This window comes from Dermochelys coriacea, chromosome 2 (assembly GCF_009764565.3).
Source record: "Dermochelys coriacea isolate rDerCor1 chromosome 2, rDerCor1.pri.v4, whole genome shotgun sequence".
NCBI classification, from domain to species: Eukaryota; Metazoa; Chordata; order Testudines; family Dermochelyidae; genus Dermochelys; species Dermochelys coriacea.
Window position 1 is genome coordinate 196,649,762 of NC_050069.1, and position 21,073 is coordinate 196,670,834.

At 42.7% G+C, this 21,073-nt stretch overlaps 1 protein-coding gene across 1 annotated transcript in view; it reads right to left on the reverse strand.

Moving 5' to 3' along the window:
* The window catches only part of RBMS3 (RNA binding motif single stranded interacting protein 3), a 782,080-nt gene that overhangs the window by 51,269 nt on the left and 709,738 nt on the right, over positions 1 to 21,073 (reverse strand). The window contains exon 13 of the mRNA XM_038392245.2: positions 20,889 to 20,939. Within this exon, the coding sequence (XP_038248173.2) occupies positions 20,889 to 20,939 (51 nt within the window). The remainder of the gene's footprint in view (positions 1 to 20,888; positions 20,940 to 21,073) is intronic.

Sequence of the window (21,073 nt, forward strand, 5' to 3'; positions counted from 1 at the left end):
AGAGTAATTAACCATGGGAACAGTGATTCTCCATCACTGACAACTTTTAAATCCAGATGGGATGTTATTTCCAAAAGCTCTGCTCTTGGAATTGTTTTGGAGAAGTTCTATGGTGTTACACATAGAGGATGTGATTAGATGATCACATCCTCTGACCTTGGAATCTACGAAAAAAAGAGAACCCAATTATGAGACAAAAATCCTTGAAATCTGGTCTTCTTGCCATATTTCCACTTCCTAGGAACTGAGATATCGCAAAAACGCATGATCTTGGGGTAGCCGCATAAGTAGCTCCCGAAATGGTTTCAGTTTTACGAAGAGGTGTGTAAACATAACTACAGATACTTGAAACATAAAAGCCAGACTAGATGCTAGGCATATCCCATATACCAGTATATGGTACTGTACAATTTCAGTTCACACAACCTCTGCAGCCCAACAATTATAGCAAAACACAGATCTTAGTTTAGTCCACGTTACAGAGCTTTGGGGTGAAAATCTGATCCCACTGAAATCAATGTGAATATTGACATTGAGTTTAATGGGGCCAGGATTTCACCCTGTTGTTTAGCTTTACTCCTGAGATACTTGCCATTGATATTTTCTTATTATCGGCAACAACTAAAAAAAAATTGCCTCAGAATAAAATTCTGTGAGAATGTTTGGATCATTTCCGCTGATCATTTGCTGAAAGACAAGGTCCTGCTCTGGCTAGGCATCAAGTAGCGGACACTACAAGTGAAAACGTTTTTAAGATTTTGTTTGTCAAGTGGCACTGGCAGTGAAAACTGTCTATTACACTTCAAAATCACTGGTAATAAAACAGCATGTCTGTGTGGAGAAAAGAATGGTAGAATAACAGTTATTGTAAAATGTTGTTTCTAAGCTTATATAGCTACTCGGCTGGAATTATACCACTTCATTTAAAGGGGATCAAGGTATAGAAAACATTAAGTGCAGAAGGGTTTCCCCCTCCCCACCAACATATTAGAAATCAAAGTAAGATTATTCAGCAAAAAAACAGGTCTTTTGTTTGATTAGATGCTTTTAACATGTATTTTTGCTTCAGTTCATACAACAGCAAGCAGTCAAATGTTTCGCTGCTGACAACTGCCTCATTCAGCGCCATTGCAAGTGGCTCCCATCAAATCACGATCTTCAAAGACACATTGTTTTTGTTTGTTCTCATTGTAACAGATGTTTTGTATCATGTACTTCAACGGACTAATTCATCTGAAACAGACCGCCCACTCTAGCTGGTGTACATCCAGCTGTGGAAATAGCTCAAGTGACATCTGTGGCCATGTTCATTCCATTCTTCTGATCTCACAGGATCTCTGTGACCGTATCCAAGCTCATAAAAAACAAACAGACCTGAGAATATCTTTTACAAAAATTTCCAGCAGAGGAGTAATGCTTCTCCAGCCAGTAAGCTTTGTTGGAAGGAATGCAACTGATGCTGAAGGTGAATGCGCTAAACTCTGGAGGTCTCATCTATGCAATGCTGCTTTATCATATCAGTTCTCCAGTCAGTATTAAGAAGCAGCAAAGCAATGCCATGTGTGATTTCGGTGGAGCTGAGAGCATCTCACTAACTCAGTGCCATATCAATTAGCCAGAGTACCAACCAATCAATCACCACTCCTCTAAATGTACTAAATTCCCATTAGGAGCTTCATACACCATGCGGCCAGTTCATCTCAACACGCTGAGCACTTTTATATACTGTGGATCTGCTGTAATATATTTCTAAACTAGAAACAAAATCAATTTGAATTGCTCTATAGTGGAACCATTTCCCATTAATAGCTGTGCACCAAGATTAAAACGTATCGGTGGAAAAAATTCTGTCTGTAAAAAGACAATTACTAAATTATTAAAAGTGACCAAATAAAATATCCAGTGGTAATGAAGAACAGACTCTGAAGATGCTATAAAATCAACTTGCATTACTCCATTACAGTCCAAAATGTGTGTGGTGAACAGCCATTCCCTCTATCTTTACCCGAAGAAAGAACAACAAGCAATAGTTGTGTGTTCTGAATTTGGTAAAAAGGAGACCAGCTACTGTCTCCATTCCTCTAGGAAGAAGTTCTTGTTATGTTGGTAACCATAAGATTCAATCTCAAATTCACTGGGTGTGTAAATTACTTTCAGAACACCATCTCAGGGAAGTCACCTGTTAGCAGCCGTGCAAGTAAGGCAGTCTGGTCTGGTATGCGGGACCAGCAAAATATTTATAGCTGGTACAGCATACCGGAAAGACACAGGAGGAGCAGAGGCCCCATGCTGGCAGCTCCTCCAGGGCAGCTGTACGCCCCCAGCCCTTCCACGCAGGATCTCCTCCATCTGTACAGCAGCCCCGCCAGAGGGCAAGGCTGGGGGCGATACAGCTGCCCCAGAGGAGCTGCCAGTGTGGGGCCACTTCTGCTCCTTTCCCTGCTGCGGTTCCCGGAAGCTCTCCCAGGAACCGCAGTGAGGAAAGGAGAAGAACTCCCAGCCCCACCCCCTGCCCTTCCACAAAGCTGTCTCCCTCCAGCTCTGTCTGGGCAGCAGCCTCCGTGCCAGAGGACTGGGCTAGGGGAAGGAGGAGCTGCCAGTGTTCTGCTCCTTCCCCTGCTGCGGTTCTGAAGCGCCCAGCACAGCAGAAGGAGGACAGAGCCACCCCTCCCCATGTAAGGGGGGGAATCATGGGGAGCGGCCGGGGAGAGTGTGGGGGCCCGAGTCACATGGAGGGGCATGTGAGGTGGTCACGTCCCCCCCCCCTTCCAGTAAGAAATGGATTCCACTTGCACCACTGCCTGTTAGGAAAACTTTCAATTCTGGATCCACTAAGACTGTACAATGAAATTGAGTGACTGAAAAACCAAACTCTTCTTGGAGTCGGAATGAAGTGCCCAGAGCTAAGGGTTTACAATATGTAGTTAATTTCAATTTTCAGGAGATGCCACAGTAGCATTAATGAGAGTTTCTGTTTCAGAGATCCAGAAATCTTCAAGAAAAACAGAGTATCATATAAATAAGTGGAACTGATTCAGCAATCCAAAGGATGCATTCAAAATCTTTTGGCTCTGGAGCGCAATTTTTTAAGTCCGTTGGCCAATTACCCAAACTAACACCCTGCAACCCAAAGTCCGTAACTGAATTTTGGATGAACAGGAGTTTTGCTGAGCCAGAGTTTGGTAAATCAAAGTTGTTCCTGGTGGATCTAATGTAGTATGATTGCATAATGTACACTACGTCACGGTAACCTTACAGTGCACGTCATCATTGGTTACCTATGGCTAAATGGGGCACCCATCAAGAGACTCTTCAGGTTCTTATCATTTGCTTGCCTCCTATTTTAACCCTCTTACTAGTGCACCATTGCTCAAACTGCCTATGGATTAATTAGCATTACTAGCTTGTGTTGTGCTGTCACTCTAGTGAGTTCCATTAGATCCTGCTGGTATGGTAGAGGACATTTTTCAAAATAGAGAAAGCACTTCACAAATGTAAACTGCCACTTTTTAAAGAAAACTGCTGTGTTTTAGAACACAATGATGCCATATCAGTGCCACATTTTGGGCATTTAGGTACTTAATTGACTAATTTCTCATTTGTTTCCATCTGTAAGAATCCGGTTAACACAGGAGTGCTAAATTGGCTTTGCTGTGGGGAGAAATCACAATTAATAAGGTGCCAGGTTATGCGTTGCCTTTGCTTGGCCAGTAGGGGCGGGGGAGGAGTACACAAGGAACGTTCTCATTCTTTGCAGTACGCAATAGTAGTCATTACACTCTTAGATTGCACATTACTACTCCATCCTGGAGCACAAAGTGGTAGAAAGTGGGGGAGGGGTCAAGGAGAATACAAATGTACTGGTGTGTTAGGGGGATGCATAGAAAACAGCACTGCTGAGATGGTGCCTGAGTCATTATCTCCCCATTGTTTCTTCTGGGATGGATGCAGTTCTCTCCTTTTCCCTACACAAAGCTCTTCGCTAACTGATATAGCATAGTCCATATTATCTATGCAAAGGCCCACAGCTCCAATTCCTAACTGGATTATGGTCTGAAAGGGATGTAAAAAATTATGAACCAATAGATATGTAGACTGCACAACCTCTTACTTGCAGCTAGACAATCTTTTCAGTCCAAGAAATTCCAATTTTATCAAATTTGTACTCCAACGCAAAACTTCAGAAATGTTAAGGCATAACTTCCCAAAAGCATGGAATGTGTGACATGCTGATCTGACGACAGAATTGATAACAATGGCCTTTATGCTTTTATAAGGTTTTGCATTAGTTTGCAAGTTTTCTGAAGCTGGTGTATACATTGCATTCGGGTACCTCTTGGAGTTGGAAGTGAAAGACTCATGGAATGCTGAAGTGTATTATCGACAGAGTTATACACTATAAGGAGGTAAAAAAGAATGCACAAGTATTTCTCCATAACTTCTTTTTTCCTTGATTTTAAGGTTTTAGGTGAATGGAATGCGTCTTGCCACAATCTTAACTGCTACTAAACATTGTTTTTGTTACTTAATTTACTAGCTTTTCATTTAGCTTTGGGGAACCTCAGTGGATAGTTCCCCTGAGTGAGGAAGAAGAGGAGCTGCATCTGCTTTGGAATCAGGGAGATATGGCACTGCTGAAGCTGCTCCTGACTACATCGACCCTCCTTAAGCGTGTGAGAGCCTGTAACATGAAACAGTAGTTTCTTTGTGACTAACATTTTATCCCATTTAAATGTTTCTGAAAGTAAGTACACCTAGAGCTATCCTCCATGTTTAGTGGTGATAGCACAACCTGACAGCTGGAGGGAACTTCTGTCAAGGTCCCTGTGTAATCATGCAGCCGTGTTGGTCCCAGGCTATTAGAGAGACAGGGTGGATGAGGTAATATATCTGATTGGACCAACTTCTGTTGGTGAGAAAGACAAGCTTTTGAGTTTCCATAGACCTGAAGAAGAACTCTGTGTAATTTGTCTCTCTTACCAACAGAAGTTGGTCCAATAAAAGATATAACTTCACCCACTTTATCTCTCTGTAACGCTCATTTCCAGAAACACTCAAGGCTTGTCTATAGTAACACTTAGTTTGCAGCAAGCTGGGGTGTAAAGCTTGCTTAGCCTCACGCTTAGCCTGCCATGCACTAAATATCCATGTAGAACCACCTGCTGTGCACAAAAAAATTTCTAGTGCACTTTAATCTACTCCTGTTTCAAAGCATATGTCTTTTACAGGTTGTGCCAAAGAGGCAGGATAACAAGATTAGAGTTGCCACAGATTTGCATCCTGTGTGGATTGGGCACAAAGAGGAATGGATAATAATTCACAGATTATCATTTTTATGTATAAAGCCTGTTTGAAAATATTCTGTTCACTGTGTGAATCCCATCCATCTGTGTAAATCAGTCACAAGGTTTGGACCTTGGGACCTTCTGATCCCTAGTGTAGACAGGACCTTTCTAGACCAGCCACTGGAAGAGGAGTTGACATATGCTTTCCCTGTGGTGTATAATGGTTAGAGAAATGTTAACAAAAACTGGGTTGTTATTCTGAAATGCAATGTGGTGGAGTGGCTAAAACTTCTGTTTGTTACATTAGAGACCTGGGTTTTGGGTCTACAATGACCTTACCCAAATTCTCTGCTAACTCACTTTAAAAATATGGGGAGGGGAGTGTTCAACAGTGTCCTTAATGGTCTTAAGGAGGTTGGAAGTGGGGGTTCATGGCTGTAGTCAATAATAAAGGCAATAAATTACATGGGCATTTAAATAGCACTTAGAAGACGTGAGATTTGAATCCCTGATCTCTTTCCAAGGGTCAAGGAACTTTCCCTTAGATGGCCAGGCCATTTGGTGAGGAAGTCTTTCCATAATTTTATTACCGTCCCATGGCAGATTCATGGTAAACTAAAAATTCAGTGAGTTTGACTTGATGTACAACCTTACTGCTATGGCTAAAAAGTTATAAAATACTTCATAGATGAACACTACTGATGTAGAATTGATATTCTGGGAATCCACCCATAGGAAGCAACAATGTGGCCAAAAGACAGGCCCCAAAGTATTTGATTTATTGCAAAAGGGATACCGAGAAAAAGAGAAAATTGTCCCAACGGTGATTTTTAAACTCATAATTCTCTGTGTCTCAATTAATCAAATGACCATCAAAATTTCAAATCGCGCTTCAAGTTTATATTCTATGTTTTGTTTAGTACCATTTCAATGAGATTTTACAAAACAAAGGGTTAAAGCTCCTATTAAAACTGAATTCTATAACGCAGCCTTAACTATAGCTCAGGTACCACTGAACCATAATGACAAGCTTGCATACAACAACATTGACTCTATTTTCTTAAATGGATTTAATTCTAGTTTACAACAAAGTGAGTGGAGAATCAAACCACGAGGTTATAACCTGAATGCCTTAATTAAGCAAATGGTCCCATTAACTGTAATGGGATTACATGCATGCCTAAATAAGGCAAACAAGATCTGGTCTGAATTCTTCTATGTTTTGCAAAGTCCATGGTAATTTTTCATACTTTAAAAAGTCAGGTTTTTTACCTGAAAAAACAATTTAACAAAAAAATTAAATCAAAGCATATAAAAAAAAATCACAAAGCAATGCCAAAGGCTGCTGTTCCCAACAAACCTTTCAATAACAAACCAGTTGCAATCGGAAAACGTGGGAGAATTTATACAGGGATTTTAGTTTCAAGTTTCCAAGCTGCTTGGCTGTCAAACCACAGGGAATGTTTATAAAGTGTATAGAAAGATATACTGTTAGGAATTACGAAGATAATTAAACACTACTGAGACTACTCAACAGTTCATAATTAGTGGGGTGCCTAGTTTTATATCACTTAACATAACCATTTCTCTAGTGGTGTAAATAGGTGATCAGTTATGATGTAATGATATTAACTGTTAAAGACCACACCTATATTTTCTCTCAACTTTCCACGGGTAGTAGAAAGACTAGGTAATTTTCTCTACTTATGTAAATCAGCCTCTGAATATGTGCTTGCATAACACAGTGCGATTTATGGACATTCTTTTGTTCTGATGAACTAAACATGTGTCAATACCTGGTTCATTCAGCTTATTCATTGTTGTGTGACTCATGATTCTCTTTTCGCTCCAGTGTCACAGCTGTGTAACTCTATTTACTTCAGTGGAGTTACTCCTGATTTACACCTGTCTAACATGAGAGGAGAATCAGACCCAATCTGACTCTTAGGCAGGGGCAGTTTTTTATTCTTTGTCAGCTCATTATTATTTATATTGTGATAGTGCCTGGATGTCAAGACCAGAGCCTAGTTCTGGTACGGACTGTACAAATACTGAGCAAGGACAGTCACTACCATGAAGTGTTCACTAAATGAGTCAGAAGAAAATGAAATAAGAAACAGGAGCAGAGAAGTGAAATTATTTGCTCTAGGCTCGCACAACACATCAGTAGCAGAAATGGGACTAGAACTCGAACTCAGGACTGTAAAGTTTAAGTTCAGGTCCAATCCACTGTCACCAATGTGAAAGGATAGGATGCCTACCTCAATTGGGCTCCCAAGCTGTGGTTTCTAGGCACAAATAATCACCACATTCTGACTTGGATTTATTTTTTAATTATAGTAGAATCCTCATAGATTGAAATCTTGGAATGATTCCATGTTTGAAATACAATATGAAAATTTGCATTACTGAACTTAATTCTAAAATGAATGAATTACATCAATTACATACAAGAGGACTTTTTGCAATGGTGAAATTGGTGTGAACCCTACCTGGCACGAATTTCATACTTCAAAATTTTATCAACAAAAAATCTGCGGAAAAGGACCTAGGGGTGACAGTGGACGAGAAGCTGGATATGAGTCAGCAGTGTGCCCTTGTTGCCAAGAAGGCCAATGGCATTTTGGGATGTATAAGTAGGGGCATAGCGAGCAGATCGAGGGACGTGATCGTTCCCCTCTATTCGACACTGGTGAGGCCTCATCTGGAGTACTGTGTCCAGTTTTGGGCCCCACACTACAAGAAGGATGTGGATAAATTGGAAAGAGTACAGCGAAGGGCAACAAAAATGATTAGGGGTCTAGAGCACATGACTTATGAGGAGAGGCTGAGGGAGCTGGGATTGTTTAGTCTGCAGAAGAGAAGAATGAGGGGGGATTTGATAGCTGCTTTCAACTACCTGAAAGGGGGTTTCAAAGAGGATGGCTCTAGACTGTTCTCAATGGTAGCAGATGACAGAACGAGGAGTAATGGTCTCAAGTTGCAATGGGGGAGGTTTAGATTGGATATTAGGAAAAACTTTTTCACTAAGAGGGTGGTGAAACACTGGAATGCGTTACCTAGGGAGGTGGTAGAATCTCCTTCCTTAGAGGTTTTTAAGGTCAGGCTTGACAAAGCCCTGGCTAGGATGATTTAACTGGGACTTGGTCCTGCTTTGAGCAGGGGGTTGGACTAGATGACCTTCTGGGGTCCCTTCCAACCCTGATATTCTATGATTCTATGAAAACTATAAGCCCAGTCCAGTCCTTGGGATTCCTGTTTTGGTGCCATTGTACACTCCTCCAGCAAAACATGAACTTTGGTTATGCTATTTGGCTCTTTCTAAGTGTTACTCTTTCAGGTTCAAATGCTGTCTCGTTCTCCAAAGCTGCATGGGTCCCTGCCTGCAATGGAATTAATGAGCTTCTGCTGCACAAAGGGTGAGGATTTGGGAAACCCAGATTCGGTCCAGGCTTCCTTGGTTCTGTAGAGCTGGCCTCTGTAGGGATAACCTCTCTGCCTCCTAGTAGGAGTCAGTGTATACACTGATATGTAGATACATCAGCCACTGTTCCCTATGAAAAGAAAGCACAGCAGCAGCAGGAGCTGCTGAAGTCACACAGGGTTGTAGCTGCTGCAGTAGTTCCATTGCTAACCTGCAACCTGGCCTCCAACTGCTGTGAAATTCCTCTGTGCCTAGCCTGCTACCTGGATATCACCTCCAAACCTGCATTCATTTAAACTAGTATAATACCACTGTCACTGCAGATGCTGCTGCTCAGGCGTTGGAAATGTTTGCATCAGTCTAGGGTGGGCAGGGGACAAGAGCTGTGGTGAGTGATGAATGATGAGTTAGAGAGGCTGTGATGAGATGTCCACCCCACATAGGACTGACAAGGATTAAGATGGCCAGGTAAACCATTTAACGCCACAGGCTGCACCTGGCTCAGAAGCCAGGGAACTCACTGTAAGCAGGGTAAACTGGGCAGGCATAGGCGGGGCCTATAAAGCCAAGTAGCTGGCAACAGAAAGGGTCTGCTGCTGGGAAAGGGCAGCCACTTCCTGGAAAGAGGGAGAAGTGTTTGGAGGCTGCAGAGATGGGCAGGCTGCAGTCATTCCCTGGGAAGAGAGAGAGAGAGAGTCAGAGTGACTGCGTGCAAACTGCGTCTGCCTCAAGAGCTAATCCCCAGAGTGACCAGGAGGCATCGGTGCTGGAACTGGTGGGGCCAGTGGGTCGTGCCCTCCCATTTTTTAACATGGGCATAGTTTGGGGGATGGGGGCACCAAACTGCAAGCCTCGGGCTGGCGCAATGTGCAGGGGCTGCACTCTGCAGCGAGGGAGCTGATTACAGTGCTGCAGGTGTCAGACAGCGGCTGGTTGGAAGAGCAGAAGAAGAATGGCCAGTGCGCCTGGTTCCCAGTGAGCTATGTGCAGCCACTGGAGGTAGGAGACTGGCTGTACCAAATGCCTGTGCAGGGGGCGCGGGGGGACTGCGCGGGGAGGGAGTGCAGGGAGCTAGGGCCATGAGAAAATGCAGGGTTAGGGGAGAAGGGGGCCCAGGACTCCACTTTGGCAGAGATGACACTTAGGGGGGCATGCACGGTCACATGTTCCCCCCAGATTTCTCAGGACACCTCTGGCGGAGACGCCCAGCAGCAGCAAGGAGGCAGAGCTCGCCCTGCCAGCTGCACTCTCTGTGTGTCCATGCTGGCTGGGGAGGGAGAAAGCAGCACAGTGGCTGGCTGCTGGCTGAGCTCCTCCCCACTCCTGCACGTGGGGCTGCTTCTTCCTTCCCTGCTCCTGGAGTCCCAGCTCTGCTGCCTGCTTTGCAGACCATCTGCTGAGATGAGTCAAGGGGTGGAGACAGATGCAACACGTGGGGTGGTTACATGCCCCCCCAAATCTTTCAATTGTGTCCCTGTCACAGTGCGGGACTCACCCCTGCGGTGCCTCCTGCTGGTCTCTCAGGGAATTAGCTCTTCTAGGTTCCGGAGCACCCTCTGCAGGCCTGTGTCCCGCTTGCTGCTGGCCCCCCGTGTCCCTCCCGGACCCTGGTGCCCCTTTCCCTGGGGTGCTGCCCCCTGGCAGTACCCCACAGATCTGGGTCTCCCCCCCGCCCCGGGGAACCCCCGCCCACTATCCCCACCTCGCCTCAGTCTTTGGCTACTGCCAGTCACCGTTGAGCCCCTGCACACTGGGGAGGACTGCAGTGTATAAGCCAATCATCACAGGCAAGGGGGGTTTGGACCCACTTCCTCTGCCTACCTTTGGGCTGCCCCCTGCAACTCCAGTACCTGTCCAGCCTTACACTAGGCCTGAAGCCTGGGGGGGTTTCCAGGTTGGAGCTCCCCAGCTCCCTTGGCCTTCCTCCAGCCCTGCTCCACCTCCCGTACTCTGGTATGCTCCCCAGCAGCCAGGCCCATCTCCCTCCACAGCTAGAGGAGACTCTCTGTTCTTGGCCCACTGCCCTCTTATAAGGGCCAGCTAAGCTCTGATTGGGGCATGGCCCCAGCTGAGCCTGCTTCCCCCAGTCAGCCTGGGAACTGCTTGCTCCCAGCCACAGCCCTCTCCCAGGGCTGATTTCAAGCCCTTCAGGGCAGGAGCAGGTGACCACCCTGCTACAGTCCCCCACTACTCTGGACCTGGAAACTGCTTTCAACGACCAGGTCCATGGCGGCCACCGAGGGGGCAGATCTCCTCGCGGAGCCCCTGCTACATAACCCCCAGCTCCGTGTGCAGGTGGTGGAGTCCCCCTCGGTGCGCTAGAGGTTGGTCCTGGCAGAAGTTACCAGAGTTGGAGACCTCCTGGATTACGACCGGGGAGACTGGCTCAGCGTATGGGGATCTCCAGGCCTTGTACTCCCCGGCGCATACTTCAGGAGGTGAGGGCCACTTTGTCGTCCACTGCTCGGGCTTACCTCGACTGGTCATGCACGAGGGCATGCCCCGCTCACCCACCACTCCAGGCCGTCCGGCCCTTTTCATCGGGCCCCTGCCCCATGGACCCACCCGGTCCCCCTGCCCCTTCTCTGTGAGCCAGCTGCACGACTTGAAGCCGGTTCGTTTCCAGACCGCACCAACACATATACACGCTCATGCTCCACACCCTTTATTTCCTCACCCTCGTGTCCCGCCCTGACACAAAGTAGCGGGACCTCCTGCCACCTCTAGAGGGTGAGGCACCCCAGTGGGCCAGCCTATATTCCACCCTGGTTCCGAGGCCCACTGGGGATATCAGCTGGCGGCTCCTTCATGGGGCTGTGAACACTGGGCGTGTACTTGGCGAGGTTTACCCCATCCCGGACACCTGCCCCTTCTGCAGCGTGAGGGAGACTCTGGCGCACTCCAAGTAAACGTGCGTGTGCCAGGTTGCAGCCCCTATTCCGGCTCCTCACGAACATTCTGTTACGTTTTTGGCTGCACTTTTCCCTTCACCTCCTCCTCTATGCCTCCCTATCCGTGGCCCCACAAAGTCACGGGACCTCCCAGTCAACCTTGTCCTGGCCCTGGCTAAAACGGCCATCTATAAAACCAGGGAAAGGAGGTTGGCTGATGGAGACTCCTGTGACTGTGGGGCCTGTTTCTGATCCTCTGTCCATTCACGTATCCGGGCAGAGTTCCTCTGGGCGGGGTCCACTGGCTCCCTTGACGCCTTTGATGAGCAGTGGGCGCTGTCGGGGGTTCTCTGCTCGGTTGACTGCACTCCTGTCCCTGTTATTTCATTAGTTGTCCCACGGAATCATTTGGTTTCCAGGTCCTGTAGATCCTCCTCTTAGGCTGGGGGGCGGTCTTTAAGCAGTGGGCGGGTGGGAGTCCCCCTTAGCCACAGTTATGTGTCACCTGTCCCCCCTTCTAAAAAGATTCTGGTGCCCTTGCCAGAAGGAGGCGCTAGAGCAGCGGTGAGAGTGAGGAGCACCCCATGACAGAAGCATACAACATAAACATATCACATGCTTCTCCAATTTATAACATCACCTCCACAGACATACATCCACAATAAGATACATGATGCAATATCAATGATGTGATAAACTGAAGGAAAATGTGATCAATTTATATCACATCTATGTAATTTATCACTCTATTGATCACACTGTCTTCCATCTGCTCATTAATCCACTATCCCAGGATTAATTCTAACATTCTAAACCCATGAAGAACTTCAAAAAGTACCATTTAATCTTTTCCCACCCACAAAATGAGAAATTTCACTGAAAAAAAATTATATACATTTTACATTGCTCTGAAGAAAACTACTGATTAATAAAAAGCTTTAAAAAATAAACACCCTTTGATATATTCTGCTCCTTTGAAACAGTTGTTTTAAAACTATTCTTGAGAGCCTGAGGCTGATGATTAAGATTGCTTCTCTTCTGTTAAATAGAAATCAATACTCCATGGACATTATTTATCCTAAAACAGAAATTCCTGGATCCAAAATCTCATGAGTGTCCTTTCACGTTTAATGTCAGTCTGGTTATTCAAATATCTTTTTCTAGTCAAGTTCAATGATCTGAACTCAAACATTTATATACACATATATCTTGTATACATATCTATATTTTTCCATTAATTGAAATTCCTCGCAAAATAGTTATGTCAAAAAAGTTAAGCTAAGCAATTAAGTCTTCTTAGGGATAAGAACAAATAGCAAAACATAAGGCATTGTTTTGGGGAATCACTATGTGGCTGTTCTGCTCATTGACTGTATGTCAGTGCATAGGTTTCCAGAAGAAGCTTTTACATCTTGCTTATGTCACAAAGACATTCAGTTACACAAGGGGGCTTCAGCAGAGTGTCAGAAAGGATTCGAGAGGGGATGCTTGTCTGACATCATCAAAAACAAAAACTATTGCAGGTATATTTTGTTTTATATTATTTCAGATAAGAGTTGACTAATCAATGATACATTATTCAAGCCCCCACCCTTACACCTCATATGTGACATGGATGAACTGCTCACACCCATGTCCTCTTTTAGAGATATAGACTTGGATGAAATGTCTTGCTTTTCTACCTTTACCCTAACTACAGGAGCCATTGTTCTGAGCTTCAGTACTATGGTGATTGGCACTAAAACCTGAGGTTAAATAGATTCTGTAAATACATGCTCAATTTGTGATTATGCATTAGTAAACAGGAGACAATTTCTATAAATGGACACAGGATTGGGTGGAGGGCAGGAGACATGACCCCATGCTAGTCCCAAAGGAACTTTGCCAATTACTGCCTGGATTATCAGAGTTGTAAAATTGGCAGTCCTTGATTTTCTGCCTCGGGAAACACTGGAATTAAAACTGTTCAGCAGAGCTTTGGCACTGGTGTCTGGTTAGTCATTTCAATCTCTAACTTCCTTGGCCTTAGAAGTTGAAGAAAGTTCACGTTAAAAAACACACAGCTAAACGTTAAAAGAAGAGCTGGGGATTTCAATTTCTAAGGATCGTTTCCTGTTTATTTTTCATATCATGTAGCTGAACTATCACATACATAGAACACAAATGGCTTACAGAGGACACACTTTGTTTCTTTACATTCAGACATGCTAACACACAATGGATTCCTGGTTCAACTTACTAAAAAGATAGAGTAACAAATGTGAGGTAAAGAAAATATAGTTTTCTGAGGTATTAATGAGCATGTACGAGGAACTAAACTTTCTTTGTTCAAGGAAGTAGGAATCAAAACACTGCCAAACTACTGTGGTATTTTGGGTATTACCCAAAACAACAAAGTTGCTAGTGAGAAAATGAAAAATGATACGTTTTCGAAGGAGAGTTTGTATATTTTACTCTATATTCATATATTGCAATCAAAAGACAAAATCCTGAAGTCTTTACTCAGGATACATTCTCATTGAAATGGGAGTTTTGCCTGAGTAAGGACTGAGTTTAAAAAATGAAAGCCAGATTACCTCTCCCACGGGGCAAGGCAAGAGGGACTGAAAAATCAGTAAGATTATCTTATGGACTATTGGGATACTCTCCTTTCTTGGCAGAAGGGTTTGGGGGCTTGTGGCTGGATACACGATAAATCCTTCAAAACTCATGTATCCAGGGTGTCTACTGGAAATACATCATCAGAATGGAAACCATCCTACATGAGTGGCCTTCCCTGGGTGTATGCCTTTACTGCAACAGGAAGTGTGACTGCAGCTTGGGTAGAGACAACTGAACTAGATTTAGTTTAGTTAGCATAGCAGTGTAGACATGGCATCATGAGGTTCACTGTAGGCTGTACAAGCTGCCTGGATCCCTGTGTACATGTTTGTTTTGCTAGCCCATGCCGTCACATCCTCACTGCTACTTGGAACTGCACTAGCTAGATTAAAGCTAGCATGGGTATGCCTACCCGAGTTGCAATTGCACCTCCGACTGGAGAGTAGACATACCCTATGTGCTGCTGTTCTTTCCTCCCATCCCGGTAGGATGCATGCTTTCATTGGTTAATTCCCTCAGCAGCTACTATATAGAATCTATAAAGCAGACTTGGCCCTAATTATTAGCTTTTCATGCACACATGAGGGGTCTCAAATGCAAAAACAGATGTATGCACAGATAATGTATGTGTATGGTATTTATGCTGGTTCACTACAAATTGGGCCCTTAGTGAAGAACAAGTAATAAGAACACATGAACTTTTTAAAACAAACATTCTGATCATAAAAATTAGGTAATTAAAAGAAACACGAAGGATCGATCTCTCTCTCTCTCTGAACTGTCTTTAAATAGAATGTTTTTCAAAGTTTTCGATGAGCCACCAGAGAGCGTTCAAGGATAGCAGGGTATAATACAATAAAAACATGCTAATACGGCAAAGTCTCTAAATCCACAGGATAACTCACTTTTCATTCATATTTGGACTCTGCCATCTCTCTCCCTCAACCCTTATTCCAAGGCAGCAATGGAGTATATGATTTTAATTGACAGGGATGGGTGAACAGATTAAGAAGAAATTTGTGCTTGATCAAATAGAACTCAGTTTCTGGGATGAATTAATTACATGTTGTGTCAAGAGAACACCTTGTCACAATGCTTTCAGAGTTTGTTTTTCTCCAGGTTTCAGAGTAGCAGCCGTGTTAGTTTGTATTTGCAAAAAGAAAAGGAGTACTTGTGGCACCTTAGAGACTAACAAATTTATTTGAGCATAAGCTTTCGTGAGCTACAGCTCACTTCATCGGATGCATGGGGAGATTTATATACACAAACAGAGAACATGAAACAATGGGTTTTGTTTCATGTTCTCTGTGTGTGGTATATAAATCTCCCCACTGTATTTTCCACTGAATGCATCCGATGAAGTGAGCTGTAGCTCACGAAAGCTTATGCTCAAATAAATTTGTTAGTCTCTAAGGTGCCACAAGTACTCCTTTTCTTTTTGTTTTTCTCCAGAGTTGGTAAACGAAGGCAGGTCATACAGGAAAAGGGACACACTAATATAGCTTGAATATTTGAGATTTGTTTGTTTGCTGACTATGGTGCAGCCAGCTCAGCCATCTAATTACATGTACATCTGGTAAAATTTAAAAAAGTGCCTGAGTCAAAGGCACAGGTAAACAAACGGATAAACATTTTAAAAGTACCTAATTGATTCAGGAGCCCAAATCTCATTTTCTAAAGCACCTAAGCACGTGCAGATCTCCAGTTTGCAAGTTCAAGTGGCTTTTGGGGTACACAGATGTGCGTATTTCTTTGGCATGACTTCATTTTGCCAGCATGTGAATATTATCTGTGCTAATTATTCTAAATCAACAAAAGTGGTTGAATCAATTTTATATTCATTTTCATGCAGCTAACTACACAGTTAATAGAATTTATGTATAACACAAGTTTTTCAAAATAATATTTCTACCCATTATCTTTCAGAGTAAAGTCAGACTTTACTCTTATTTGGTTGGTAATGACTGGAAATACATTCCTGGCATTTTTCCACGTAAATAGTTGGCCAGCATTGCATGAAGTCAACAATCCATTCCATGATAGCTCAGTTGCAGCCAGATATTCTTTGGGTTGTTACATTGTGCAGCACAGCTGTTTCCTTCAGTCTGTGAGCTTGAGAACCTGGGAGAAAGCTGGACTGTCTGTGTGTGTGCATATCCTGAATAAAGAATCTCCTTTGTCTTCACTACAACAGAATCCTGACTCTTCTATCATGAAGAGCACTACATCGTGTTTAAATATAAAGAGCATGTTAAATCTGAACTTTCTTCTGAGAAGGAAAAATTAATCATCCAGTGACATCATTTACTGAATGTTTATAATTAACATAAAGCATTAATCATCAGCATTAGAAGTGATTCAAACATTACTCTCCTTAAAAGAGTTTATGTTTGCTCACAAAGAATTATACAGCCTTAACAAAATGTTCCTACATTTTGTAGCAAGGGGAATGTAAAATTTTATCAGCACTGGCTTCTAATGTGACATTATGCAGCCACGTAGAGGACACGCTCACTGTAATCAGTCATCTTGTAAAATGTTGTCAAGTAAAATAGTGACATTTTAGATAGCAAAGTCACATACTAAATGAAAGAGGAGAGACAAATAGCTAATTGGATCAGAAAGCCACCAGTTTCACAAACTCAATGGCGACTCTGAAATCCTAACTTAGTCAGATGTTCTCCATTTTGTTGTTTTTAACTTTATGAAGGTGTCTGGCAGAGACTCCATAGTCAGAGTTGCAACTACAGTGGGCTTAAAGGAGGGCATAAATTCTTGTTTTTCTGTTAGTGTAGATTGCCAATTGCTGAGACATTTTAGAGGCTGTTAATCTTTATGCTCTTTGAATTTTCTATGAAGTGTTTGGTTTCTCATAATAAATTTTTAATAATTAAGCCCTTGGATTTGGGTGAAATTTTTCCTTGGCAGCCCTACATTTCATTGTTGACCGATATTCCCCGGCACTTCGACCTGTTTGGTCTATCTCCCCCTTACCTAATGCCTGCCCCAGATTAAGCATTAAAAAAAACCCCACCTAAGAAATGTATCCACAAAAAAACCTGTGCGTGAAGTCATTAGGATTGCAATAGACACAACAGGATTCTCTCACACACACACACACACACACACACACACACACACACAAAACCAGGGAAATGGGAAATGAAAAGTGAAGTTAATTACTTACATACCTTCTACTCCTTCACCCGCAAGCACACACCTTACTATGACCACAACTACCCTACATGATAGACTGTACCACAGACTTAACTCTGCCTCTCTTGGGATGCCAGCCTTCCTTCACCTGTTTAATCACTCTATTGAACAGAGCCATTTACCAAACTACCCTCTCCCAACACAACCAAACACTAAACACCTACAACTACTAATGTTGGAGAAAAAATAATCTGCTAAAGGAGTGTGTGCAGAAGAGAAAAACAAGGCAGAGTAAAGGTCCATGGTGTATGGTAGCTGTGGTGATATTAAGGTGTGTGTTTGGGAGTGGTAGAGTAGATTCATAGATTCATAGATTCTAAGGTCAGAAGGGACCATTCTGATCATCTAGTCCAACCTCCTGCACAGCGCAAGCCACAGAATCTCACCCACCCACTCCTATGAAAAATCTCACCTATGTCTGAGCTATTGAAGTCCTTAAATCATGGTTCAAAGACTGCAAGGAGCAGAGAAGCCTCCCTCAAGTCAACCATGCCCCATGCTACAGAGGAAGGCGAAAAACTTCCAGGGCTCTCCAATCTGCCCTGGAGGAAAATTCCTTCCTGACCCTAAATATGGCAATCAGCTAAATCCTGAGCATATGGGCAAGATTCACCAGCCGGATACCCAGGAAAGAATTTTCTATAGTAACTTAGATCCCATCCATCTAATATCCCATCTCAGGGGATTTGGCCTATTTACCCTGAATATTTAAAGATCAATTACTTACCAAAATCACATTATCCCATCATACCAGCTCCTCCATAAACTTATCGAGTAGAATCTTAAAACCAGATAGATCTTTTGCCCCCACTGCTTCCCTTGGAAGGTTATTCCAAAACTTCACTCCTCTGATGGTTAAAAACCTTCGTCTGATTTCAAGTCTAAACTTCCTGGTGGCCAGTTTATACCCATTTGTTCTTTTGTCCACATTGGTGCTAAGCTGAAATAATTCCTCTCCCTCTCCTGTATTTATCCCTCTGATATATTTATAGAGAGCAATCATATCTCCCCTCAACCTTCTTTTAGTTAGGCTAAACAAGCCAAGCTCCTTAAGTCTCCTTTCATAAGACGAGTTTTCCATTCCTCGGATCATCCTAGTAGCCCTTCTCTGTACCTGCTCCAGGTTGAATTCGTCCTTTTTTAACATGGGAGACCAGAACTGCACACAGTATTCTAGGTGAGGTCTCACCAGTGCCTTGTATAACGGTACTAAAACCTCCTTATCCCTACTGGAAATGCCTCTCCTGATGCATCCCAAAACCGCATTAGCTTTTTTCACAGCCATATCACATTGGCAGCTCATAGTCATCCTATGATCAACCAATACTCCAAGGTCCTTCTCCTCTTCCGTTACTTCTAATTGATGCGTCCCCAACTTATAACTAAAATTCTTATTATTAATCCCTAAATGCATAACCTTACACTTCTCACTATTAAATTTCATCCTATTACCATTACTCCAGTTTACAAGGTAATTCAGATCCTCCTGTATAATATCCCGATCCTTCTCCGAATTGGCAATACCTCCCAGCTTTGTATCATCTGCAAACTTTATTAGCACACTCCCACTTTTTGTGCCAAGGTCAGTAATAAAAAGATTAATGGTATGTAGTTAAGTGGATTAATTTTTCACTTCTTTCCTTTTGTGGGGTTGTATCAGGAATATTTTGTGTGTAACTACCCAAACTGCTTCATAATGAAGTTTCTGTGTTTTGTAATAATAGCCAAGTGGTCATATGGCACAAAGGATCTCAAACCGGAGCAGTGATGTGCTTGGATTTTCTCTGTAAATCCTGTGTATTTTACAGAGATCACTGGTTTTTCACAGGTTAGAAAACAGTTACTTGTCTTCACCGATGTGCGGGATTCTATTTCAAATACATTTCGTATGCTCTGCAGTTACCTCTGAAGAGTTAGAGAATAGATTTCATTGTACTTATAACAGGTTTCAGAGTAGCAGCCGTGTTAATCTGTATTCGCAAAAAAGAAAAGGAGTACTTGTGGCACCTTAGAGACTAACAAATTTATTTGAGCATAAGCTTTCGTAAGCTTTTGAAAGCTTATGTGTCAAATAAATTTGTTAGTCTCTAAGATGCTACAAGTACTCCTTTTCTTTATTGTACTTATAAAAACTCTCACTAGAACACGCCTCCCTACTGTCGGGAGCTTTATGTGCTCTCTTTCCCTCAAGGAGACATGGATTTGCATCCAGATTTGGATGCAAATGAAATAAACTTGGTTGTTTCAATTGAGCACTGAGTAGGCATTTGATCACATAATCTGACTAGTGCACAGCTTTGAAAAATCTGTAAGACTCTGCTCAGGAGAGCTACAATGATGAATGAGCAAGGGTGTTTCAAATCAGGATTTTGGTCCACAGGTAAGATAACTATATCCATACTACTATATGCCTAACTCTAGCTAGTGAAAGCAGCTACCCCAATTTCATGGACAGAGAAATTCACTCCCAAGATATCATACTTCAGCAGATAGGCACCAAATAAATAAAACTATTATTATTATTATTATAAAATCAGAATACTTGCACGAGTGGGAAAACATAGATATTGTAAAAAATCTGATGCTCTGCAACTGTATGTTACATTTATGCTCCTCATGCTAAATCAATTACTTAAAATGTGTTGATGCGGAATAAATATTTGAATGTGAATAAGCAACAGTTTCACATCAATCCGTATCTGATAAGTTGGCCAAATACAACACAAACAAACAAACAAAGCACTCCACAATTTAGGCAATCTGTACAAATGTATTCAGTGTGTTGTCTCTGTCTAATACTTTGCTGGCATTTAAACAACACTGTCAGAAGTACTTTGTGAGTGAAACTAAACTTGCAGAACTACTTATTTTTAATGAATGATGCTACATGTATTTGCGTGCTGTTTTGAGTGCTTTACTGTATTTGATGAAGCATGAAGCAAACTTTCCAAGACAAAAAAAAATACGATTTGACTGATCAAGTCAGAGAGAAGACTCAAATTCTGCAGAGAATCTAAGACAGCTGTGCTTTACCTCTTGCAGTGTTTGGAATACGTTAGTGATACAGTAAGGATCCTTTCAAGTTTATATGTCAGCTAGAAAGGATTTTTTGAATGGATAAAGATATAGGGGAAGGGTAGCAGATGTGTTCATCCAAGCAACTCAAAATATCCAAGAGTGCAGTTATTTCACAGTCCCTAAAGTAATGATTCAGAGGCTACACTCAAGGGTTTTTTATTTCCTTAATATAATCAACAAAACTAGACAATATACGATCCCATCTTCCTCTTTATACTGAATACAAATATTATCCTTAAAGAAGCAGCAGGATCTTGACATGCATGACAAAGGATTCCCATCTAATGGGGCAGCTGATCACTCTTATAACTTTCCAATGACCTAGTGCTGCTCAGTAGAGGTAGGGATCTGCTACATACAGGTTTAGTTGGATGCGAGGAAATATCCACTTACTGTTGGTTGCATAACGTATGGTGGATGAGGCATCCACGAAGTACTCTGGACCTGCATATCAAACAACTTTCATTAGCACAAGACAGTTTTAAACAGAGATCTCTTTTCTCAGTGAATTCAGTTGCAAGCATCCTTTGCACTTGTCACAATAACAACTAATAGTGAGCTAACTTCAGGAAGAACCT